The sequence below is a fragment of the Jaculus jaculus genome, chromosome X (assembly GCF_020740685.1).
Source record: "Jaculus jaculus isolate mJacJac1 chromosome X, mJacJac1.mat.Y.cur, whole genome shotgun sequence".
In the NCBI taxonomy this organism is placed as follows: Eukaryota; Metazoa; Chordata; class Mammalia; order Rodentia; family Dipodidae; genus Jaculus; species Jaculus jaculus.
In genome coordinates, this window is record NC_059125.1 from 31,199,064 (window position 1) to 31,221,969 (window position 22,906).

The 22,906-nt window shown below is 40.6% G+C and overlaps 1 protein-coding gene across 2 annotated transcripts in view; it reads right to left on the reverse strand.

Annotated features, from left to right (window-relative positions):
- Phex (phosphate regulating endopeptidase homolog X-linked) overlaps positions 1-22,906 on the reverse strand; it is a 313,402-nt gene that overhangs the window by 175,905 nt on the left and 114,591 nt on the right. For both annotated transcript variants that reach the window (XM_045140796.1, XM_004670003.3), the window contains one exon: positions 834-962. In XM_045140796.1, the coding sequence (XP_044996731.1) occupies positions 834-962 (129 nt within the window). The remainder of the gene's footprint in view (positions 1-833; positions 963-22,906) is intronic.

Here is a 22,906-nt window from a genome sequence, read left to right on the forward strand (position 1 = left end):
AAGGAAGTCTTACTTCTTGCAACAACATAGATAAACCTGAAGGACGTTGTGCTAATTAAAATAAGCCAGACACAGAAATACAAAACAGTATGATCTCACTTATTGTAGAATCCAAAAATAAATGTTGAACTCATAGAAGCAGAAAATAGAACAGTGATCACCAGGGACTGAGAATGGGGTGATGTCCATCAAATAATACAAGCTTTAAATTATAAAATGAATAAGTTCTGCTAGTCTAATGGACACCATGATGACTTTAAGAACTGATAATGAATTGTATACTTGAAAGTCACCAAGAGAGCAGATATATTAAGTGTCCTGACCACATACAAACACAAAATAAGAGGGGTGATAGAAGTATTGATTTCATTATGGTAATCATATCATTATGTGTATTAAATCATCACATTGCATACCTGGAATATATAATTTGTATTAAATCTTCTGCATTAAAGCTGGAAGAAAAATGTATCTTATCCTCTGATACAGATGAAACAAAGAATATATTGCCATGGTGATGAGTCTCTTTAAATTCATGACCTTAAACCTCACCTAAACCTACATTTTGCCTGCCTCTGAGTAGCCATATTAAATGTCCTCAGTCACTAGCCCAATCCTCTGAACAGCTATGTCACACCTTTTCTCTTGTCCAACCTTCAATATCTTCACACTTGATGAGCTTTCTTCCTGTTTCCCTGAGAAATGGAAAGAACCCAAAGCAAACACTCAGATCTCTATCTTTTGAAAAGCTAACAATGGACAGCTGATTATTACATTTTTGTCAGATCTGGCTGGACTGCCACTGATTCTAACAGCTGCAGAGCTTCACTTACCATCTCCTTCTTGTCTTCCTGGAAGTGCACATCTACAAACATTTTTCCAACAACGTAAGGGAGAGCACTTTCAATAAAATTCACACATTTGTCCCACTGAGGTAGCAAAGTTGTGGTCCCTTGGATTACCTGTGGGAGAAATTGATCCAGTTTGAGTTTCATTTAGATAAAACAGTGTTGTGCAAGACAGGACTGGAGAGATGGCTTAGTGGCTAAGGTGTTTGCCTGCAAAGCCAAAGGACCCAACTTTGATTCCCCAGGACCCATGTAAGCCAGATACACAAGGTGGCACATATGTCTGGAGTTCATTTACAGTGGCTGAAGGCCCTGGTGTGCCCATTTTCTCTATCTGTATCTTTCTGTCTCTCAAATAAGTAAAACAAAATAATTTTTCAACCCACAATCCCCATGGGAATGACTGGCATCCCCAGTGCTTCGGAAAAGGGGTAGGGATAAGGGAAAGGATGGTACCAACATGTGTTGTTTACATACTAAGTGTGTCATAACTAATAAAAATAAATTTAAAGAAAAAGAAGTACAAGAAATCTAACAAAAAAAAAAAACAATCAATAAGACATGGCACACTCCAATCCACATATGTGTGTCAGAGGGTCAGGCAAAGATGAAATCAGATGAAGAAAATAAAATTCTGGTTATCTCTGGATATATTTAAAGCTAATGAGAGTTTTTACAGTAAAAAATAATGTATTTCACACTTTCACATTAGTCTTCCAATTCTCTCCATTAAACAAATGATCTAGGTCATGGCATAGCTTTTCTCAAGCCAGTAGAGACATGAAAGGATGCTACTCAGGAGTCCAGATAGTACTTACTATCTACTGAGAGCTTAAGTTACCTCAGGATAGGTCTAGAATCATAAGTGATCAAAGTCCCTGCTAGCAAGAATTTCCTTCCTCTGGATAATACACTTAATAGGGAGACCAGGAGCATGCCCACCATGAATAAGCTAGGATGCCTGTGGTGGTTTGCTTCAGGTGTCCCCATAAACTTGTGTGTTCTCAATGCTTAGGTCCCCAGCTGATGGCAATTTGGTAATTGAGGCAGTGGATTGTTGGGGGTGGGCTTATGAGTATTATAGCCAGCTTCCACTTGCCAGTGTTTGTCATACTCTCCTATTTCTGTTGTCCACCTTATGTTGGCCAGGAGGTGATGTCCACCCTCTCCTCATGCCATTATTTCCACCTGCCATCATGGAGCTTCCTCTCAAGTCTATAAGATAAAATAAACCCATTCCTCCCACAAGCTACTCTTGGATGGGTGTTTTCTACCATCAACATGAAGCTGATTGCAATAATGACTATTTATATTATGTCATAGCAAAGAATACACTGGTAAACAAGTGAAATGAAGGCATAAATGCCTTTCACCCATGTCCCCATTATCCCATCATAAGAAAGCATTTACAAAACAAGTAAGGAACTTTGAAAGCAGGACTTGAAAGACTCAAAGGTTTACTCTTTGGGATGAAAGGAAAGAAATAAATACCATTTAACTTCTGGAGGATATAGGCAGGCAGTGAGGGAGTGAGGATATGAGAATGGTGGCCTGAAAGACTCCTTTCACAATGCCAAGCTATAAGAGCAGGGCAAAGTGGATTAATGCATAAATTCATCTCTCCTTCCTCTGCTTTCTGGGAATATGACCCCTCTCAGAGGTAAGGGATAAAGCTACTTTTAAAACCTCCTGAGAATGAGATCCTACAACCTTCCTCGGCAATACAATAATATATTTAGCACCTCATGTTCAAGAAACACCCCCTAATACCTAACCTCAAATTTTCACACACTACTTCTTACACCTCTTTCTCATTCTCTTCACAGTAGGGGTGGGAAGCAGCTGGATATCATCTTTTATGTGATCCATAGGAGTTAAAAATATACTCACACCAGAAATATCTACTTGTTTTGTATCTTAACCATTTGATATGGCCTAAATATATTACAAGTTGTTTTATTCTGTCTTCAAAAAAATAACTTTATATTCTACTCACTTTAAATGGTCAAAAGGTACCCAAAATAACTGCATCATTCTTCTAGTGTAATGGCTCACTAAGAATTTCTGTATCTTCCACTTTCTTTAACAGCTAAAACATCTGTTAACTGAAATCAGAGCTTGTAAGATTTGCTATTCACTAAATTTTTATATTTTATTTTTATTTATCTATTTGGCAGAGAAAGAGGGAGAGAGAGAGAGAATGGGCACACCAGGGCCTCCAGCTACTGCAAACAAACTCCAGATGTGTGTGCCCCTTTGTGCTTACGTGGGTCCTGGGGAATTAAACCTTGTTCCTTTGGCTTTGCAGGCAAACACCTTAACCACAAAGCAATCCCTCCAGCCCCTATTCACTAAATTTTTAATTGATAGAAAAAAAAATTAAAGCCACCCCATTCTTAAATCCTCTAGTGGTGGCATAAGTGTCACAAATGCCAAAGAAACATCTGCAAGTTAAGAGGAAACAGAGGTGAGTGAGAAAAGCTCAAGAGCCAGGTGAGTGGGAAAAAAAAAATGGATTCTGCTATTTGATGGGAATATCTCAAACAAGATAAAACTTGAGTGGGGCTAGCAGAATCAGGATATATTTAAGATTGAAGATCAAGGTAGAATTGAGACATTATCCCCAAATTAAAAGCAAAGATTATACTTCCTAGAACATATGCCATATACCATGTACATTTTAAACATCCATAATCTTGAAAACCAAAGTTAAGGTGAAATAGATCACCAAACATTTTTCTTCCAGTTTGAAATGTTGTGCCCTTTGATGAATATCTCCTCTTTTCCATCCCTTCTTCCCACAGCTACTAGCAACCACCATCCTGACTTATTCCTAAAGGGTCAACTGTTTTAGATTCCATACTGAAGTAAAATTATGTGGTATTTGTCATACTGGGCATGGTGACTATAGTTGATGTTAATGGTATTATATATTTTGCTTTTGCTAAAATACATTGTTAACATTCTCAACACAAAAAAGTAATTAAGTAGGATGGGGTGCCACAAACCTTTAATCCAAGCACTGGGGAGGCATAGGTAGAAGGATTACCTTGAGTTCAAGGCCACCCTGAGTCTACATAGTGAATTCTAGGCCAGTCTAGACAAGAGACTCTACCTTGAAAAATAACAACAAAAAAGTAATTCAATTGTTGAAGTGATGGGTGTTTAGCTTGATTGAATCTTTCTATAATGAAGACATAGACCAAAATATCACACTGTAGCCCCATAAGTATACATAATTATCATAATTTTTTTCTAATTAAAAAGGAAGGGATGGGCTAGAGAGATGGCTTAGTGGTTAAGCGCTTGCCTGTGAAGCCTAAGGACCCCGGTTCAAGGCTCAATTCCCCAGAACCCATGTAAGCCAGATGCACAAGGTGGCGCATGCATCTGGAGTTTGTTTGCAGTGGCTGGAGACCCTGGCACACCCATTCACTCTCTCTCTCTCTCTCTCTCTCTCTCTCTCTCTCTCTCTCTCTCTGCCTGTCACTCTCAAATAAATAAATAAAAATATAAAACTTTTTAAAAGGAAGGAAGGAAGTCAGCAGAGACCAGATGAGCAGCCGCTCAAGGAGAATACAAATGGGACCAAATGACCAGCTCTGGTATGACTCCAGGCTTCCTGCATAGTCTCTGATCCCCCAACCATCAGGGCCATACACCTCCAGAGAACTCATTCACCTCTGTCTGCCTGGCATTGAGAAACATCAAGGTGGGCACTCAATGTTGGTGAGATTGGAAGCCATCCCAAAAGGTAACAGGGCCTGCTTATACAAAGCCAGATACATAGGCCTGCACTGGAAGTGCTAATCTCTCCTTCCATGTCAGAAAATATTATTATTACATTTGAATAATATATTCTTGGTTGGCTTGACCCTTCTCAAATAAACTGGATTTTGGTGATGACTATTGTTGCCTTTGATGTTTCCTGACTTTTAGGGCCATTGGCTATTGGGGACAAGGACTAATTGGCCCCAGACTGACTTGGAACCCATTTCACACTAGAAATCTCAACCTCCTAGTTGACAGGATTAAAGGTGTGGGGCAATATGTACCCTTAGGGACTTTGGCTTTACTAGATTATCTGTTTAGTTTAATCCCTACATACTTGTAAAAATACTCTGTGCTTTTTTGGGGGTGGGGTTGAGAGAGAGCCTCACTCTAGACCAGGCTAACCTGGAATTCACTATGCAGTCTCAGGGTGGCCTTGAACTCAAAGTGATCCTCCTGCCTCTGCCTCCCAAGTGCTGGAATTAAAGGTGTGCATCACCATGCCTGGGTTCTGTTATGTTTTTTTTTTTTTATTGAATGTCTATATTGCTCAATTGAATTTAGAATTGGCAAGTAATTTTCCTCATCCATTCTACTACAATACTTGAATATCAGGCAAACTCAAAACCTAGGGTCACTTTTGCTCTTTCTCTTGTTAAAAAGCTATACCTGACACCTTGTACTCTGAAAATGAAGATATATAAAGTTAGATTTACATGGCTAAAAACACTGCAGATAATTAGAAAACCCAAGCATGAAATTAACTCAATATGCAAAAATCTATATATACAAGAAACACAAAAAATCAAGACAATACAATCCCACCAAAAATTATAAATCCATCAGAAATGATCTCCAGTGAGACTGCTTTAGAAGAAATGTCTGACAAAGATTTCCCAAAGAAAATGATTATATCTATGTTCAAAGGAATCAATGAAGAAAACCAACTCCTGAAGGAATCCTGAGAGAACACAGGAAACCAACTTAATGAAATAAGTAGGTCAATATAAAACATGAGTAAGGAAATAGAAATAGTGAAAAAAATATCAATCGTAAATATAATAAATTAAAAACAAAGTAAGTCAGATAGAAAACTCTCTAGAAAGTCTCACCAGTAGAATGGATCAAGGAGAAGGCAGAATTTCTAAACTAGAAGACCAAGTGGCATATTCAATACAGTCCAACAAACAGAAAGACAAACTAATAGGAAGGCATGAATGGGAATTTCAAGACATTCAGGACACTATGAAGAGATCAAATCTAAGAAATCAGGGCATAGTAGATGGAGAAAAAATTCACTCCAAAAGCATAATAGGTATTTTCAACAAAATCATAGAATAAAACTTCCCCCAAGTAGGGAAAATAATGGCAATACAGATACAGGAATCCTGTAGAACACAAAACAGACAAAATCGGGAAAGAACTTCTCACCATCATATTATAATTAAACTATAAAACACACAAACAAAAGAAAATATATTGAAAGCTGGTAGAGAGAAAAATCAAGTCACAAACAAAGGCAAGCCCATCAGGATAATAACAGATTATACAACACAAACTTTAAAGTCCAGAATGGTTTGGAATACTGTATTCCAAGTTCTGAAAGAACAACTGTCAACCAACAGTACTTTACCTGCAAAGCTACGCATTCAAATAGACAGAGAAATAAGGACATTCTACAACAAAAGCAGGGTAAAGTAATATATGAAGACCAAACCAGCTCTACAGAAAATACTTGAAGGGATCCTCCATGCTAAAGAGAAAGAAAAGCACACATATAAGAAACCTGGAAAAAACACACCATACTCAAATACTAGTTAATACAAGAGAGAAAAGGTAAAACTTGAAGAACTACAAAACAAAAGAAAAAATGGCAAAAATAAATATACACCTTTCAGTAATGACTCTTAATATCAACAGCCTCAGTGCCCCAACCAAAAGTCATGGGTTTGCAGACTGGGTTAAAAAGCAGGATGCTTCAATTTTTTCTTCCAAGAAACTCACGTTTCCATAAAAGATGGACATCATCTTAGGGTGAAAGGTTGGAAAATGGTGTTTCAAGCAAATGGGCCTAGAAAATAAGCAGGGGTTGCTATACTAATATCTGACAAGGTAGACTTAAGACCAACAATAGTTAGGAAAGATAAGGAAGGTCACTTTATATTGATTACACGAACACTCCAAAAAGAGGATATTACAATCCTAAACATATATGTATAAACTAATATGGGGGCTCCCAATTTCATCAATCAAACATTATTAGAACTAAGGTCACAGACAACACCAAACACAATTGTACTGGGTGACTTCAACATCCCATTCTCATCAATTAACAGATCATCCTGACAAAAAAAATAAAAAGAGATGCATATGGATTAAATGACATCAGAGGACAAGTGGATCTAACAGATATCTATAGAATACTTCACCCAAATGTTGGAGAATACACATTCTTTTCAGCATGGAACATTCTCTAAAATAGACCATATATTAGGACACAAAGCAAATCTTAAAAAAACAGGAAAATTGAAATAATTCATTGTACTCTATCTGATCAAAATAGGATTCAACTGCAAATCAGCAACAAGAAAAACTACAGAGCATACAGAAATTCATGGAAAATAAATAATATACAATTAAATGATGAATGAGTCAATGAGGAAATCAAAAAGGAAATAAAAAATTAATAGAATGAAATGATAATGAGAATACAACATACCAAAAATTTTAAGACACAATGCAGGCAGCTCAAAGAGGGAAATTTAGAACTTTAAGTGTCTATAATAAGAAATTATCCAAGCACTCAGGAGGCAGAGGTAGGAAGATCACTCTGAGTTTGAGGCCACCCTGAGACTACATACCGAATCCTAGTTCAGCCTGGACTAGAATGAAACCCTATCTCAAAAAAAAAAAAAAAAAAATTAGAAAGGACACAAGTAAACAACTTAATGCTTCACCTTAAGGCCTTGGAAAAAGAAGAACACAGCAAACCAAAAATCAGTACATGGGAAGAAATAATAAAGATTAGGGAAGAAATTAATGAAATAGAAATGAAAAAAAAAATCTATCCAAAGAATCAATGAAACAAAGAGTTGGTTCTTTGAAAGGATAAACAAGATTGATAAACCCTTAGCAAACCCAACGAAAAGAAACACAGAAGAGACACAAATTAATAAAATTAGAGATGATAAAGTCATCATCACAACAGAGAAATTCAAAAAATCATAGGGACATACTATAAGAAGATATACTCCACTAAGTTTGAAAATCTGAATGAAATGGATGATTTCCTTGACTTATGTAACCTACCAAACTTAAATCAAAATGATATTAACCACTTAAATAGACCTATAACAAGTACAGATATCCAAGCAGTTATAAAAAAATCTCCAAACTAAAAATACCCAGGCCCAGATAGATTCACTGGTGAATTTTACCAGACCATCATGGAAGAACTAACACCAATGCTTCTCAAAATTTTCCATAAAAGCTGCATCTTAAGATCCTGAACTCGGGACTTCCGGTTAAGATGGCAGCGTAGGTACCACGCCAAAGCAGCCTAGGGGGGGAAAAAGACCAAAAAAACTCAGCAAAACACACACTTTTACTAAAAAGTGAGGTGTATAGGAAATTGAAGCAGCAGCAGAGAAGTAGAAGAGTTCCAGAGCATCCAGAGCCTGCACAGGTGGGAAAAGCGGCTCCGGCAGCTCGGCCAACCACTGCGGCCGCGGCACACCAGAAAGCCACCAGACTCGGCTCGAGCCACAGGAAAAGCCAAGTACCGGAGCTTTCCCTCACACCGGCGCTCTCCGCAACTCGGGAAACATGAGGGGAGAGCAGCAACGAGCAACAGAGGAGCAGACTGCGAGGTAGAAGAACGCTTGGAGCAGCAAGAGAACCAGAGCAGCTGCGGCTCCCTCCCCTCCCCCACCACCTGAGCCCAGCTCCAGCGAACAGAGCAACAGCCCAGGAGCCGGCCACGCCAACAGCAGGACCCAAGCAGGAGCAGAGTTCGGCAGCAACATCAGCAGCTCCAGCACCGGTAACAGCGGCCCCAGCAGCAGCAGACCCAGGAGTGGCAGCAGTGGAAGACTCGGCAGCAGCAGCTTCAGGGGGAGCAGTGGCAGTGGACACAGCAGCAGCAGCTTCAGCAGCAGTGGTGGCTCCAGCAGTGGCAGCTACAGCAGCAGCAAAGGCAGCAGCAGTGGTGGGTCCAGCAGCAACACCTTCAGCAGCAGTGGCTATAGTCCCACCAGGGGCAGCTTGAGCAGCAGCAGTTCCAGCAGCAGGGGTGCTGATCTGCAGGGCCACACTTGCCAGGCTCGGTTTGCCCCGCAGGAAACACAAGTGCCCAGCTCCAGAAATCAGAACAGCAGCCCGGCGGCCCAGGCAGCAACTTGACTGAGACCAAAATCATCCAAGGTAACTGGGATTGCACCAGGGAAGGGTCTCACTTGGTCGCAAGCTGACTTGGATCCCTCAACAGACCAGAAATCTTAACCTCTTTGTTGATAGAGGATCTGGTCGTTATAATAACTACTCTTGCATAATACATGGGGCTGTTTTTTGATTGAATGTGTACAGTGTTTAGTTAAATTTTAGAATCTACCTGTATTTTATTCCACTCAGCCTGCTTGAATACTCCTATAGCAGGGAAACTCAACACCTAAGAACACCTTTGTAGATACTCTGAGAGTCTTAACAGCCACAACTAACACCTTAAGGTCCTACCCTGAAAATATATTACATCAAATCAATTGATACAGCTAAGAATACACAGCTAGCTAGAAAATCCAAGCATTAACTTAATCCAAGATGCAAAAATATATACATTATAACACAATAAACACTAAAAAGCAAGACGATATAAACCCACCTAAAAGTATTAATGCATCAGAAATGTCCTCCAGTGAGAAAGAGTTAGAGGAAATGCCTGAGAAAGAGTTCAAAAGAATGATTGTAAATATGTTTAAAGAAGTCAGAGAACAAATCAAAGGAGTCAAAGAGGAACTTAAAGAGGAAATCAAAGGAATCAAAGAAGATGCAGGACACCAATTTCATGAAATAAAGAAGGCAATACAAGACATAAATAAGGAAATAGAAATAATAAAGAAAAACCAGTCAGAATTACTAGCAATGAAGCACACAGTTAATGAAATAAAAAACTCTGTAGAAAATCTCACCAGTAGGATGGATGAGGGAGAGGACAGAATATCTAAGCTAGAAGACCAGGTGGCAGACCTAATGCAGTCCAACAAAGAGAAAGACAAACTTATAGAAAAGTATGAGTGGGAATTTCAAGATATTCGGGACACTATGAAAAGATCCAATATAAGAATTCAGGGCATAGTAGAAGGAGAAGAACTCCACTCCAGAGGCATAGTAGGTGTCTTCAACAAAATCATAGAAGAAAATTTCCCCAAATTGGGAAAGAGGTGCCAATGCAAATACAGGAAGCCTTTAGAACCCCAGCCAGACAAAACCCAGAAAGAACCTCTCCTCGCCATATTATAATCAAACTTCCAAACACACACACCAAAGAAAAAATATTGAAAGCAGTTAGAGAGAAAAATCAAGTTACCTACAAAAGCAAGCCCATCAGGATTACAGCAGATTATTCAACACAAACTTTTAAAGCCAGAAGGGCTTGGAGTGATATATTCCAAGTTCTGAAAGATAACAACTGTCAACCAAGGTTACTTTATCCTGCAAAGTTATCCATTCAAATAGATGGAGAAATAAAGACATTCCATGACAAAAGCAGGTTAAAGGAGTATTTGAAGACAAAACCAGCTCTACAGAAAATACTTGATAGAATCCTCCATGCTGAAGAAAAGGAAAAGCACACATATAAGGAACCTAGAAAAAACAAGTAATACTCAAATACTAGTTAACAGAAGAGAGCGCAGGTAGAACCAGAAACACACACACACACACAAAAATGGCAAACAAAAATACATACCTTTCAATAAGATCTCTTAATATCAATGGCCTCAATGCCCCAACGAAAAGACATAGATTTGCAGACTGGGTTAAAAAGCAGGATCCTACAATTTGTTGTCGCCAAGAAACTCACCTTTCTACAAAGGATAGACATAATCTTAGGGTGAAAGGTTGGGAGATGGTGTTTCAAGCAAATGGGCCTAGAAAACAAGCAGGGTTTGCTATCCTAATATCAGACAGGGTAGACTTTAGTCCGATGTTAGTCAAGAAAGATAAGGAAGGTCACTTTATATTGATTAAGGGCACATTCCAACAAGAGGACATTACAATCCTAAACATATATGCACCTAACATGGGGGCTCCCAAATTCGTCAAACAAACACTATTAGAACTAAGGTCACAGATAACACCAAACACAGTGGTGGTGGGTGACTTTAACACCCCACTCTCATCAATTGACAGGTCATCCCAGGAAAGAATAAACAAAGAGGCATCTGGACTAAATGAGGTCATAGAAGGAATGGACCTAACAGATATATACAGGACATTTCATCCAAAGGCTGCAGAATATACATTCTTTTCAGCAGCACATGGAACATTCTCTAAAATAGACCATATATTAGGACACAAAGCAAATCTTAACAAATTCAGGAAAATTGAAATAATTCCTTGCACTCTATCTGACCACAATGGAATTAAACTACAAATCAGTAGCAAGAAAGGCTATAGAGCATACACAAAATCATGGAAACTAAACAATACACTACTAAATGATGAATGGGTCAATGAAATCAAAAAGGAAATCAAAAAATTTATAGAGACAAATGATAATGAGAACACAACATACCAAAATCTCTGGGACACAATGAAGGCAGTTCTAAGAGGTAAATTTATACCCTTGAGTGCCTATATTAAGAAATTAGAAAGGTCGCAAGTAAACAACCTAATGCTTCACCTTAAAGCCTTGGAAAAAGAAGAACAAGGCAAACCAAAAATCAGTAGACGGGAAGAAATAATAAAGATTAGGGCAGAAATTAATAAAATAGAAACAAAAAGAACAATCCAAAGAATTAATGAAAGAGTTGGTTCTTTGAAAGGATAAACAAGATTGATAAACCCTTAGCAAATCTGACCAAAAGAAAGAGAGAAGAGACACAAATTAATAAAAGCAGAGATGAACAAGGTAACATCACAACAGATTCCAGAGAAATTCAAAAAATCATAGGGACAAACTATAAAAGCATATACTCCACAAAGTATGCAAATCTGAAAGAAATGGATGATTTCCTTGATCTATATGACCTACCTAAATTAAATCAAAATGAGATTAATCACTTAAATAGACCTATCACAAACATGGAGATCTGAACAGTTATCAATAATCTCCCAACTAAAAAAAGCCCAGGCCCGGACGGATTCACTGCTGAATTTTACCAGACTTTTAAGGAAGAGCTAACATCATTGCTTCTTAAGCTTTTCCAGGAAATAGAAAAAGAAGGAATTCTACCAAACTCCTTCTATGAGGCCAGCATCACCCTGATACCAAAACCAGGCAAAGATAGAACAAAAAAAGAAAATTACAGACCAATCTCCCTCATGAACATAGATGCAAAAATTCTCAACAAAATATTGGCAAACAGAATACAAGAATATATCAAAAAGATCATTCACCCTGACCAAGTAGGCTTTATCCCAGAGATGCAGGGATGGTTCAACATGCGCAAATCTATAAATGTAATACATTACATAAACGGGCTGAAGGACAAAAATCACATGATCATCTCATTAGACGCAGAGAAAGCATTTGACAAAATCTAACATCCCTTCATGATAAAAGTCCTACAGAGACTGGGAATAGAAGGAACATATCTCAATATAATAAAGGCTATTTATGACAAGCCTACAGCCAACATATTACTAAATGGGGAAAAACTGGAAGCTTTTCCACTAAAATCAGGAACAAGACAAGGGTGTCCACTGTCCCCACTTTTATTTAATATAGTTTTGGAAGTCTTAGCCATAGCAATAAGGCAAGAGACACACATAAAAGGGATAAAAATTGGAAAGGAAGAAATCAAGTTATCATTATTTGCAGATGACATGATTCTATACATAAAGGACCCTAAAGACTCTACTAGCAAGCTGTTAGAGCTGATCAAAACCCACAGCAATGTAGCAGGATACAAAATAAATACACAGAATTTGGTAGCCTTCATATATGCTAACAACAAACACACAGAGGATGAAATCAGAGAATCACTCCCATTCACAATTGCATCAAAAAAAATAAAGTACCTTGGAATAAACCTAACCAAGGAAGTAAAGAATCTCTACAATGAGAACTTTAAAACACTCATGCGAGAAATTGCAGAAGACACTAGAAAGTGGAGAAACATCCCTTGTTCCTGGATTGGAAGAATCAATATTGTGAAAATGGCAATCTTACCTAAAGCAATCTACACATTTAATGCAATCCCTATCAAAATTCCAAAGGCTTTCTTCATGGAAATAGAAAAAACAATCCAAAAATTCATTTGGAATCACAAAAAACCTCGAATATCTAAAATAATACTGAGCAACAAAAATGAGGCTGGTGGTATCACCATACTTGATTTTAACCTATACTACAGAGCCATAGTAACAAAAACAGCATGGCACTGGCACAAAAACAGACCTGTAGATCAGTGGAACAGAATAGAGGACCCAGATGTAAGCCCAAGTAGCTATAGCCACCTGATAGTCAATAAAAATGCCAAAAATACTCATTGGAGAAGACACAGCCTCTTCAGCAAATGGTGTTTTGAAAACTGGATATATATCTGCAGAAGGATGAAAATAGATTCTTCTCTCTCGCCATGCACAAGAATTAAGTCCAAATGGATTAAAAACCTTAACATCAGACCTGAAACTCTGAAACTGCTAGAGGAAAAAGTAGGGGAAACCCTTCAACATATTGGTCTTGGCAAAGACTTTCTGAATACAACCCCAATTGCTCAGGCAATAAAACCACAGATTAACCACTGGGACCTAATGAAATTACAAAGATTTTGCACCGCAAAGGACACAGTGATAAAAGCAAAGAGGCAACCTACAGAATGGGAAAAAATCTTCGCCAGCTATATATCTGATAAAGGATTAATATCTAGGATATGCAAAGAACTCAAAAAGTTAAATAATAAGGAATCAAACAAGCCAATCAAAAAATGGGCTATGGAGCTAAACAGAGAGTTCTCAAAGGAAGAAATACAAATGGCATATAAGCATCTAAAAAAATGTTCTACGTCACTAGTCATCAGGGAAATGCAGACTAAAACTACATTGAGATTCCATCTCACTCCTGTCAGATTGGCCACCATCATGAAAACAAATGATCATAAATGTTGGCGGGGATGTGGAAAAAAAGGAACCCTTCTGCACTGCTGGTGGGAATGCAATCTGGTCCAGCCATTGTGGAAAACAGTGTGGAGGTTCCTAAAACAGCTAGAGATTGATCTAACATATGACCCAGCTATAGCACTCCTAGGCATATATCCAAAAGACTCATCACATTTCCTTAGAAGTACGTGCTCAACCATGTTTATTGCTGCTCAATTTATAATAGCTGGGAAATGGAACCAGCCTAGATGTCCATCAACAGATGATTGGATAATGAAGATGTGGCACATTTATACAGTGGAGTTCTACTCAGCGGTAAAGAAAAATGAAGTCATGAAATTTGCAGAAAAATGGATGGACCTGGAAAGTATTATACTAAGTCAGGTAACCCAGACCCAGAAAGCCAAGCGCCACATGTTCTCTCTCATATGTGGATCCTAGCTACAGATGACTGGGCTTCTGCGTGAGAATGAAAATGCTTAGTAGCAGAGGCCAGTAAGTTAAAAGGAGACATAAAGGCTTCCGGTCAAGATGGCGACCGCCTAGCTGCACTACAAACAACGAGGGAAAAAAAGGCAAGTATTCAAGGGAAATTAGGAACTTTCTGAAGAGGGAGGGCACAGATTGGGATAAAAGAGGGAAGCACACACCCCCGCGACCCACGCCCTGCCACCCCGCCCGCCGCGAATAACTGCATCGGGCGCGGCCCCGCGCCCAGCTGCCCGGCGCCCCGTGCACACCAAGCCCCACGCGCCCCGGCAGCCCAGCGCACCCCACAACCCCCGTGCCCCACACCCGCCGCACCCCCCGCACCCCCCCAGCACGCCCCTCCCCCCCAGTGCGCCCCACGCTCCCTATCCACACACGGCAGACGCGGCCCAAGCGAACCAAGGCTTCCCGCGCCCCGGGCATCCAGGCCTGCCCCGCACCCGTGCGTGCCCAAGACCCCTGCGCCCCACCCCCGCGTGCTTAGAGACCACCCCACGCCCGCCCCACCCTCCCGCACGCTCTACCCCCCGCGCCTTCCGTGCTCTCTATCCACACACAGCAGGCACGCCCAAGCGCCCCGCGCCCCGGGCGCCCAGGCGTGTCCTGCACCCCCGCGCCCCCCGCGCCTGAGACCCCCACGCCCCACCCCCACGCGCCTCGAGCCCCCCCGCGCGCCCCGATCCCCGCCTCCCCCCCCAGCGCGCCCAACGCTCCCTACCCACACGCGACAGGCGCGCTCAAAGCGCCCCGCAGCGTCCAGCGCCCGGGTGCCCAGGTGTCCCCCGATCCCCCTGCGTGCCCCGAGACTCCCCGCGCCCCACCCCCGCGCTCCTCGAGCCCCCGCCCCGTGCACCCCACCACCGCCGCGCCCAGACTGCCCCGCAGCGTCCCACAGCATCCAGCACTCCATCTTACCTCAGCGTGCTCCACGCCCCCTGCGCTACCCGCGACCCCCTGGACCCCCTCAGCCCCCTCCCCCGCGCGATCCGCCCCCTCCCCCCCCTGCGAGTCCAGAGCACCCCACGGTATCCCACAGCGCCCCACGCTCCTAGCTGCCCCCCCTCCCCTCACGCCCTGCTGTTCTCACATCACTTGCCGCCGGTCAGTTTCTGCTGTGTCCTGATTCCGTACCCACATCATCTGCCTCTGCACTACAATTGCACGTGCAGTGGGCCCAGTCCCACAGCAAGAGCCACATAAGTCCACACTGAGTCACTAGCGCCAGCGCAGGTGCCATCCCCTACCTGTACATCGCCACCCATCCCCCACTCCCCTGAGGCGGAAGAGCACAGACTGTTTACAGACCCCAGTGTACCCAGCCAGAATCTAGGCACCTTCAAGGCTTGCTACCTCAGTCCCTTTTCAAGCTCAAAGGCAGGCAGCTTAGGTGCATTACTGGGTGAGAATTCAGGCAACTTTGGTGCCCCTGTCAGGCTATAGGTAGGCGGCTTTGGCAAGAGTGAGCAAAAACCCAGGCTGCTTACAACTGCCCCAGGCTGCCTTGGATTTGCATTAAGCTAGATCCCAGGCTGCTCCACCCACCTACCTGCCCATACACTGACATGGATAGACCACAGCGCAAAAGAAATAACACGAAAAATAAAATGGAAGAAAATCCAGACAGATCACCCAGTCCAACAAGGATCACAACAAACCAAAACATAGAAGAGTGTTTAGGATCAGAACATCAAGTGGAAGCAATGAACAATGCAACCCTGACCAAACTACTGCTAGATCTGACAGGAAAGCTACAAAGGATAGATAATCGTATGGATGCTACCATCACTAAGCTAGAGCAATATGATAAGACACTGGAAGGAATTCAAAGAGAGCTAAGAGAGTTGAGGGAGAATGAAAAAAAAGAGGACCTTAAAAATCAGCTGGCCACACTAAATGAAAACATAAAGAAATGCAAGGATGATTTCCAAGAATCAGCAAGAAAATCAGAAAATGAGACAAAAAGGGAGCTGGACAAAGCGATGGAAGTGATACATAGGAAAGTAGTAGAAAATGCAAACTTAATTGAACAAGTCCAAAACTCACTAGAGGCTCTCAAGAATAGAGTCAGCGAAGTGGAAGATAGAAATTCTGATCTGGAAGACAGGATGGAAGAAACAGTTCGAGAGTCCAAAAATTTCAGTAAGTTCAAAAGTTCCTGTGAACAGAACATGAGAGAATTGTGGGATACACTTAAACGTCCTAATATTAGAATCATTGGAATACCAGAAGGAGAAGAATTTCAGACCAAAGGCATGGAGAACTTATTTAACACAATAATTGAAGAAAACTTCCCCCGTCTCTTAAAAGAAAGGCCCATCAAGATTCAAGAAGCAAACAGAACTCCTAACCGACTAGACCAAAGGAGAAACTCCCCAAGGCATATTATCATTAAGACTCTAAACATTGACACCAAGGAAAAAATCCTAAAAGCAGCTAGGGAAAAACAGCACACCACTTTCAAAGGAAACCCCATCAGAATTACTTCAGACTTCTCAATGGAAACCCTGAAAGCTAGAAGGGCCTGGAATGATACTCTCCAAACGCTAAGAAACTATGGCTTTCAACCTAAACTACTCTACCCAGCAAAAGTCTCCCTTATAATAGATGGTGAAAGGAAAACTTTCCATGACAAAACTCAGCTTTACAATTATATGAACACAAAACCAAACCTACAGAAAGTACTCCAGGAAATTCTCCACAGAGAGGAAACAAATAACCAAACACAAATGCCTACAAGAAGAAGATCACAGCAATCAAACCCAGAGTAGATACAAAAAAAAAAAAAAAAAAATTCCATGGAAATGCCAACACACCTCTACCACCACAAAATGACAGGGATCAAATCAAATCTCACAGTCATCACCCTAAACATTAATGGCCTTAATTCACCCATCAAGAGACACAGGCTAACAGGGTGGATCAAAAAATTAGACCCCTCAATCTGCTGCCTTCAAGAAACCCACCTTACCACTAAAGACAGAAACCTCCTCAGGGTGAAAGGGTGGAAAACAATATTCCAAGCAAATGGGACTAAGAAACAAGCAGGTGTAGCTATATTAATATCAGATAAAGTTGACTTCAAACCAAAAACAATCAAAAAAGACAAAGAAGGCTACTTCCTACTTGTAAAGGGAACAATCCATCAAGAGGATATTACAATCATAAATCTGTATGCACCAAACACAGGGGCACCGCAGTTCATAAAACAAAACCTACTTGACAATAAAACAGAAATAACCACCAACACCATCAAAGCTGGGGACTTTAACACACCATTATCAGTAATAGACAGATCATCCAAACAGAAGCTCAACAGGGAAGTAAGAGAGCTCAACAAAACCATAGAGCACTTAGACCTAACAGACATCTACAGAACTTTCCACCCCAAATCCACAGACTACACATTCTTCTCAGCAGCCCATGGAACATTCTCTAAAATAGACCATATACTGGGTCACAAAGATAGCCTCCACATATTTAGGAAAATCGACATAATTCCCTGCATGATATCAGATCATAATGCTATATTCCTAGAAATCAACAACAAAAAAACCAACAAGAGCCCAAACGGCAACTGGAAACTGAATAGCACACTCTTAAACAATAAATGGATAGTGGATGAAATAAAAAATGAAATTGCAAAATTCCTGGAATTGAATGACAATGAGAACACATCATACCAAAACTTGTGGGACACAATGAAGGCAGTCCTCAGGGGAAAATTCATAGCACTCAATGCCTTCATAAAAAAGACAGAAAAATCCCAAATCAATAGCTTAACCATCCACCTAAAGGCATTGGAAAAACAAGAAAAATCCAACCCAAAGAGCTCCAGAAGGAAGGAAATAATTAAAATCAGAGCAGAAATTAATGAATTGGAAACCAAGGAAACAATTAAGGCAATTGACAAAACAAAGAGCTGGTTCTTTGAAAAAATAAACAAAATTGACAAACCTCTGGCCAATTTGACCAAGCAAAAAAAGGAGAGACTCCAAATTAACAAAATTCAAAATGAAAAAGGAGAGATTACAACAGACATCAGTGAAATCGGCAGAATCATCAGGACTTATTTCAAAAACCTCTACTCCACAAAACTGGAAAATGTGGAGGAGATGGATAAATTCCTGGATGCATATCATCTACCAAAGCTAAACTCAGAGCAGATCAACCACCTCAATGAACCCATCACGCTCATGGAGATTGAAAAAGTAATAAAAAACCTCCCAAAAAAGAAGAGTCCAGGACCAGATGGATTCCCAGCCGAATTTTATCAAACCTTCATGGAAGAACTCAAACCAATCTTCCTAAAACTGTGCCACACAATTGAAGAACAGGGAAAACTACCCAACTCCTTCTATGAAGCTAGTATCACCCTAATCCCAAAACCAGGCAGAGACGCCACAAGAAAAGAAAACTATCGGCCTATTTCCCTAATGAACATAGACGCAAAGATCCTCAACAAAATTCTCGCAAACCGAATCCAACAACACATCAAAAGCATTATCCACCTTGACCAAGTGGGATTTATCCCAGGAACACAAGGGTGGTTCAACATACGAAAATCTGTCAATGTAATACACCACATAAACAAGCTTAAACATAAAAATCACATGATCATTTCGATAGATGCAGAGAAGGCCTTTGACAAGATACAACATCACTTCATGATCAAAACATTGGAGAGAATCGGCATGGCCGGTTCACATCTTAATATAATAAAGGCAATATACAAAGCTCCAAAGGCCCAAATAATTCTTAATGGAGAGAGACTGGAGGAATTCCCATTGAGATCAGGAACAAGACAGGGATGTCCTCTCTCACCTCTGCTTTTCAATATAGTTCTGGAAGTCCTAGCTCAAGCAATAAGACAGGAGAAGGAAATAAAAGGGATACAATTTGGAAAGGAAGAAGTTAAGTTAGCTCTATTCGCTGATGACATGATTGTATATGTAAGAGACCCGAGAGACTCCATCCCAAAACTCCTGAAGGTGATTAACTCCTATAGCAAAGTAGCAGGATACAAAATCAACGCACAAAAATCGGAAGCATTTCTGTATGCAAATGACAAAGACACAGAAAAAGAAATAAAGGACATAGTCCCATTTTCAATAGCAAAAAATAAAATAAAATACCTTGGAATAACGTTAACCAAGGAAGTAAAAGATCTATACAACGAAAATATAAAAACTCTCAAAAAAGAAATTGAGGAGGACTTGAAACGATGGAAAGACCTCCCATGCTCCTGGATAGGCAGAATTAACATTGTGAAGATGACAATCCTACCAAAGGCAATATATAGATTTAACGCAATTCCAATTAAAATCCCTACAATGTTCTTCACAGACATAGAAAAAATGATCTCAAATTTCATATGGAAAGGCAGAAGGCCTCGCATATCCAAACATATCCTCAGCAAAAGAAATACCTCTGGTGGCATCACCATACCCGATATAAAGTTATACTACAAAGCTATCGTAATAAAAACAGCATGGTACTGGCATAAAAACAGGAGTATAGACCAATGGAATAGACTTGAGGACCCAGATTTTGGGCCAAGCAACTATAGCTACTTGATATTCGACAAAGGCCCAAACAATATAGACTGGAAAAAAGATAGCATCTTCAACAAATGGTGCTGGACAAACTGGATAACCACATGCAGGAAACTAAAACTTGATCCACACATTTCACCATGCACAACACTCAAATCCAAATGGATCAAAGACCTCAACATAAGACCAGAAACTCAAAAACTACTGGAAGAAAATTTAGGAAGTACTTTCCATGATATAGGAATGGGAAAAGACTTCCTGAATAAAACCCCAGTGGCTCAAGTTCTTATACAGTCACTCAACCATTGGGATCATATGAAGCTGAAGAGTTTCTTTACAGATAAGCATATAATAAACAAAGCCAATAGAATACCCACAGAGTGGGAGAAAATATTTGCAGGTTATCCAACTGATAGAGGCCTTATCTCTAGAATTTACAAAGAACTCAAAAGTCTAAACAATAAGAAGACAAATACCCCACTCACAAAATGGGGCACAGAGTTAAACAGGCAATTCACAGAGGAAGAGATACAAATGGCAAACACACACCTAAGAAAATGTTCATCATCCCTAATCATCAGAGAAATGCAAATTAAAACAACTATGAGATTCCACCTTACCCCAATAAGGATAGCCAATATCAAAAGGTCAAATGAAAATAAATGCTGGCGAGGATGTGGAGAAGCAGGGACACTCATTCACTGTTGGTGGGAATGCAGGATGGTACAACCACTTTGGAAAGCAATATGGAGACTCCTGAAAAAGCTGACTATAGAAATACCAACAGACCCAGTTATACCATTACTGGGCATGTACCCTAAAACCTTCAAACCAAAAGCCAGAGAGATTTGCTCAACCATGTTTGTAGCAGCTCAATTCGTAATAGCTAAAAGCTGGAATCAACCCAGATGTCCATCATTAGAAGAATGGATAACAAAGATGTGGTATATCTACACAATGGAATTCTATACAGCAGTAAGAAAAAACGACATAAAGAAATTTGAGGAAAAGTGGTTGAACCTGGAACAGATCATTCTCAGCGAACTTACCCAATCACAGAAAAAAAATCGACACATAGTCTCACTCATCTGCAACACCTAAACTGACTTTGCCCAAGATGCCTTACATACCCAGCAAGTACCTCATGGACTAGACAATAAGATGGATGGGAGGGCGGGGAGGGAATCAAAGGGTGGAAAACAGTAATCCGGACCCAAACGGCAATGGTACCATAAAATTCTACTTCCTAAAAGACAGACCAAATGACTGAACCTTCACTAGTCCCTTACAGGAAACACCTGAACCACAAGACACTGGAGAGGGTAGGATCAAGACTGACCTAAATCTCCTACATCTTCCCTCCCTCCCTCTCCCCTTCTCCCCTCTATCTCTCTTCTCTCTAACTCTTGTATATTAGTTATCTTTTTCCTCAATTTCTTAGTGGACACTGACCTGTAACCCCCACATCCAGCTTGGGCCTACAATCCACAATGAGCTTTTGATCAAAGAAACCTACAAGGTTTCCCAAAACAATGACAGACTTCTGTCAGAGTAATTGATGACCCACCAAAGGCCAGTGGTAAGACCCTATTGCTGAAGACTCCATACGCAGCTGACACGTAAAATGGAATGACATGGCTGGAAGCCAGGAGAGAGTCAGTCCCCAGACAGTCAGCGTGTCTAGTGCCAGAAGGCGCTACATAGGCGACTGGGGGAAGTGACCAAGATCTGTCCAAGCAACACATTGTTTAACCTAAGTAGCAACAATTAACCGGATGTGATACCCATACAAGTGCAATAGAGGTACACAGCCATGGTGAGGAATCAATTGCTCTTGATTTGGCTAACTGATCCACTCAGTGGTACTAGACCCTTAGCTGGAGCTGGGAAACAAGTCAGAACCATACCCAAACACAAGCCCACTCTACAATATCAAGCTACCATCAATCACGGGGTATAAGAGGGCCTACACCTATCAAACTGTCTACCAAAAAAGTAAGTGTTTTCTCAATTTTCTGGGTGCTAACTCACTCTCCGTTGGAGAATCTGCTTCTCTTTTCCAGATAGATGCAGATCCTAAGAAGAGAGCTGCCCCAACATACCTCAGAAGGGGCCCAACTGAAACTAAGGACAACTGGCGAAATAAGCAAGGGTGATGTTTTCCTGTGAACTGGATACCAGCACAAAGGGGAAGGAGATCAATTCAGAGAAAAATCAACTCCTACCAAATCAGAGAGCCAGAGCCTCAGAGGCCCCCAACACCTCAGCACTGAAGCAGACCAAAAATGAACCCAACATGGCTCAGGGAAATCTTGTGGAAGAGGGGGCGGAAAGAATGTCAGAGTTACATGTTGGGTCATGATTTTCAGAGACATTTATCATACTAATAACTGGGGGCTAACTCCACAATGCACGACCCATTTTCAATAATAAGGAGGGTCTAATGGGAGGGGGTAGATCACAGATGAGCCTAAATAATGGTACCAAACTGCCTGTATTTACTGAAAAGAAAACTAATAAATTAATTTAAAAAAAAAAAAAAAAAAGGAGACATAAAGGGTAGAGAAAGGAAGGGAGGAGGGTACTTAATAGGTTGATATTGTATATATGTAATTACAATGATTGTAATGGGGAGGTAATATGATGGAGAATGGAATTTCAAATGGGAAAGTGTGGGGGTGGGGAGGGAGGGAATTACCATGGGATATATTTTATAATCATGGAAAATGTTAATAAAAATTAAAAAAAAAAAAGATCCTGAACTCTGAGATGCAGACTTGATGCACCAGCTTTCCTCTTTTTCTTTATTTTTACCAAATAAAAATTTGCCTCACATTCTGTGGGTCAATGGTCTTACTTGTGCAACATGAGATCCCATAACATCTTGGGGGATTATCTGGGATTCACATGTCAAGACCTCCCTCTACT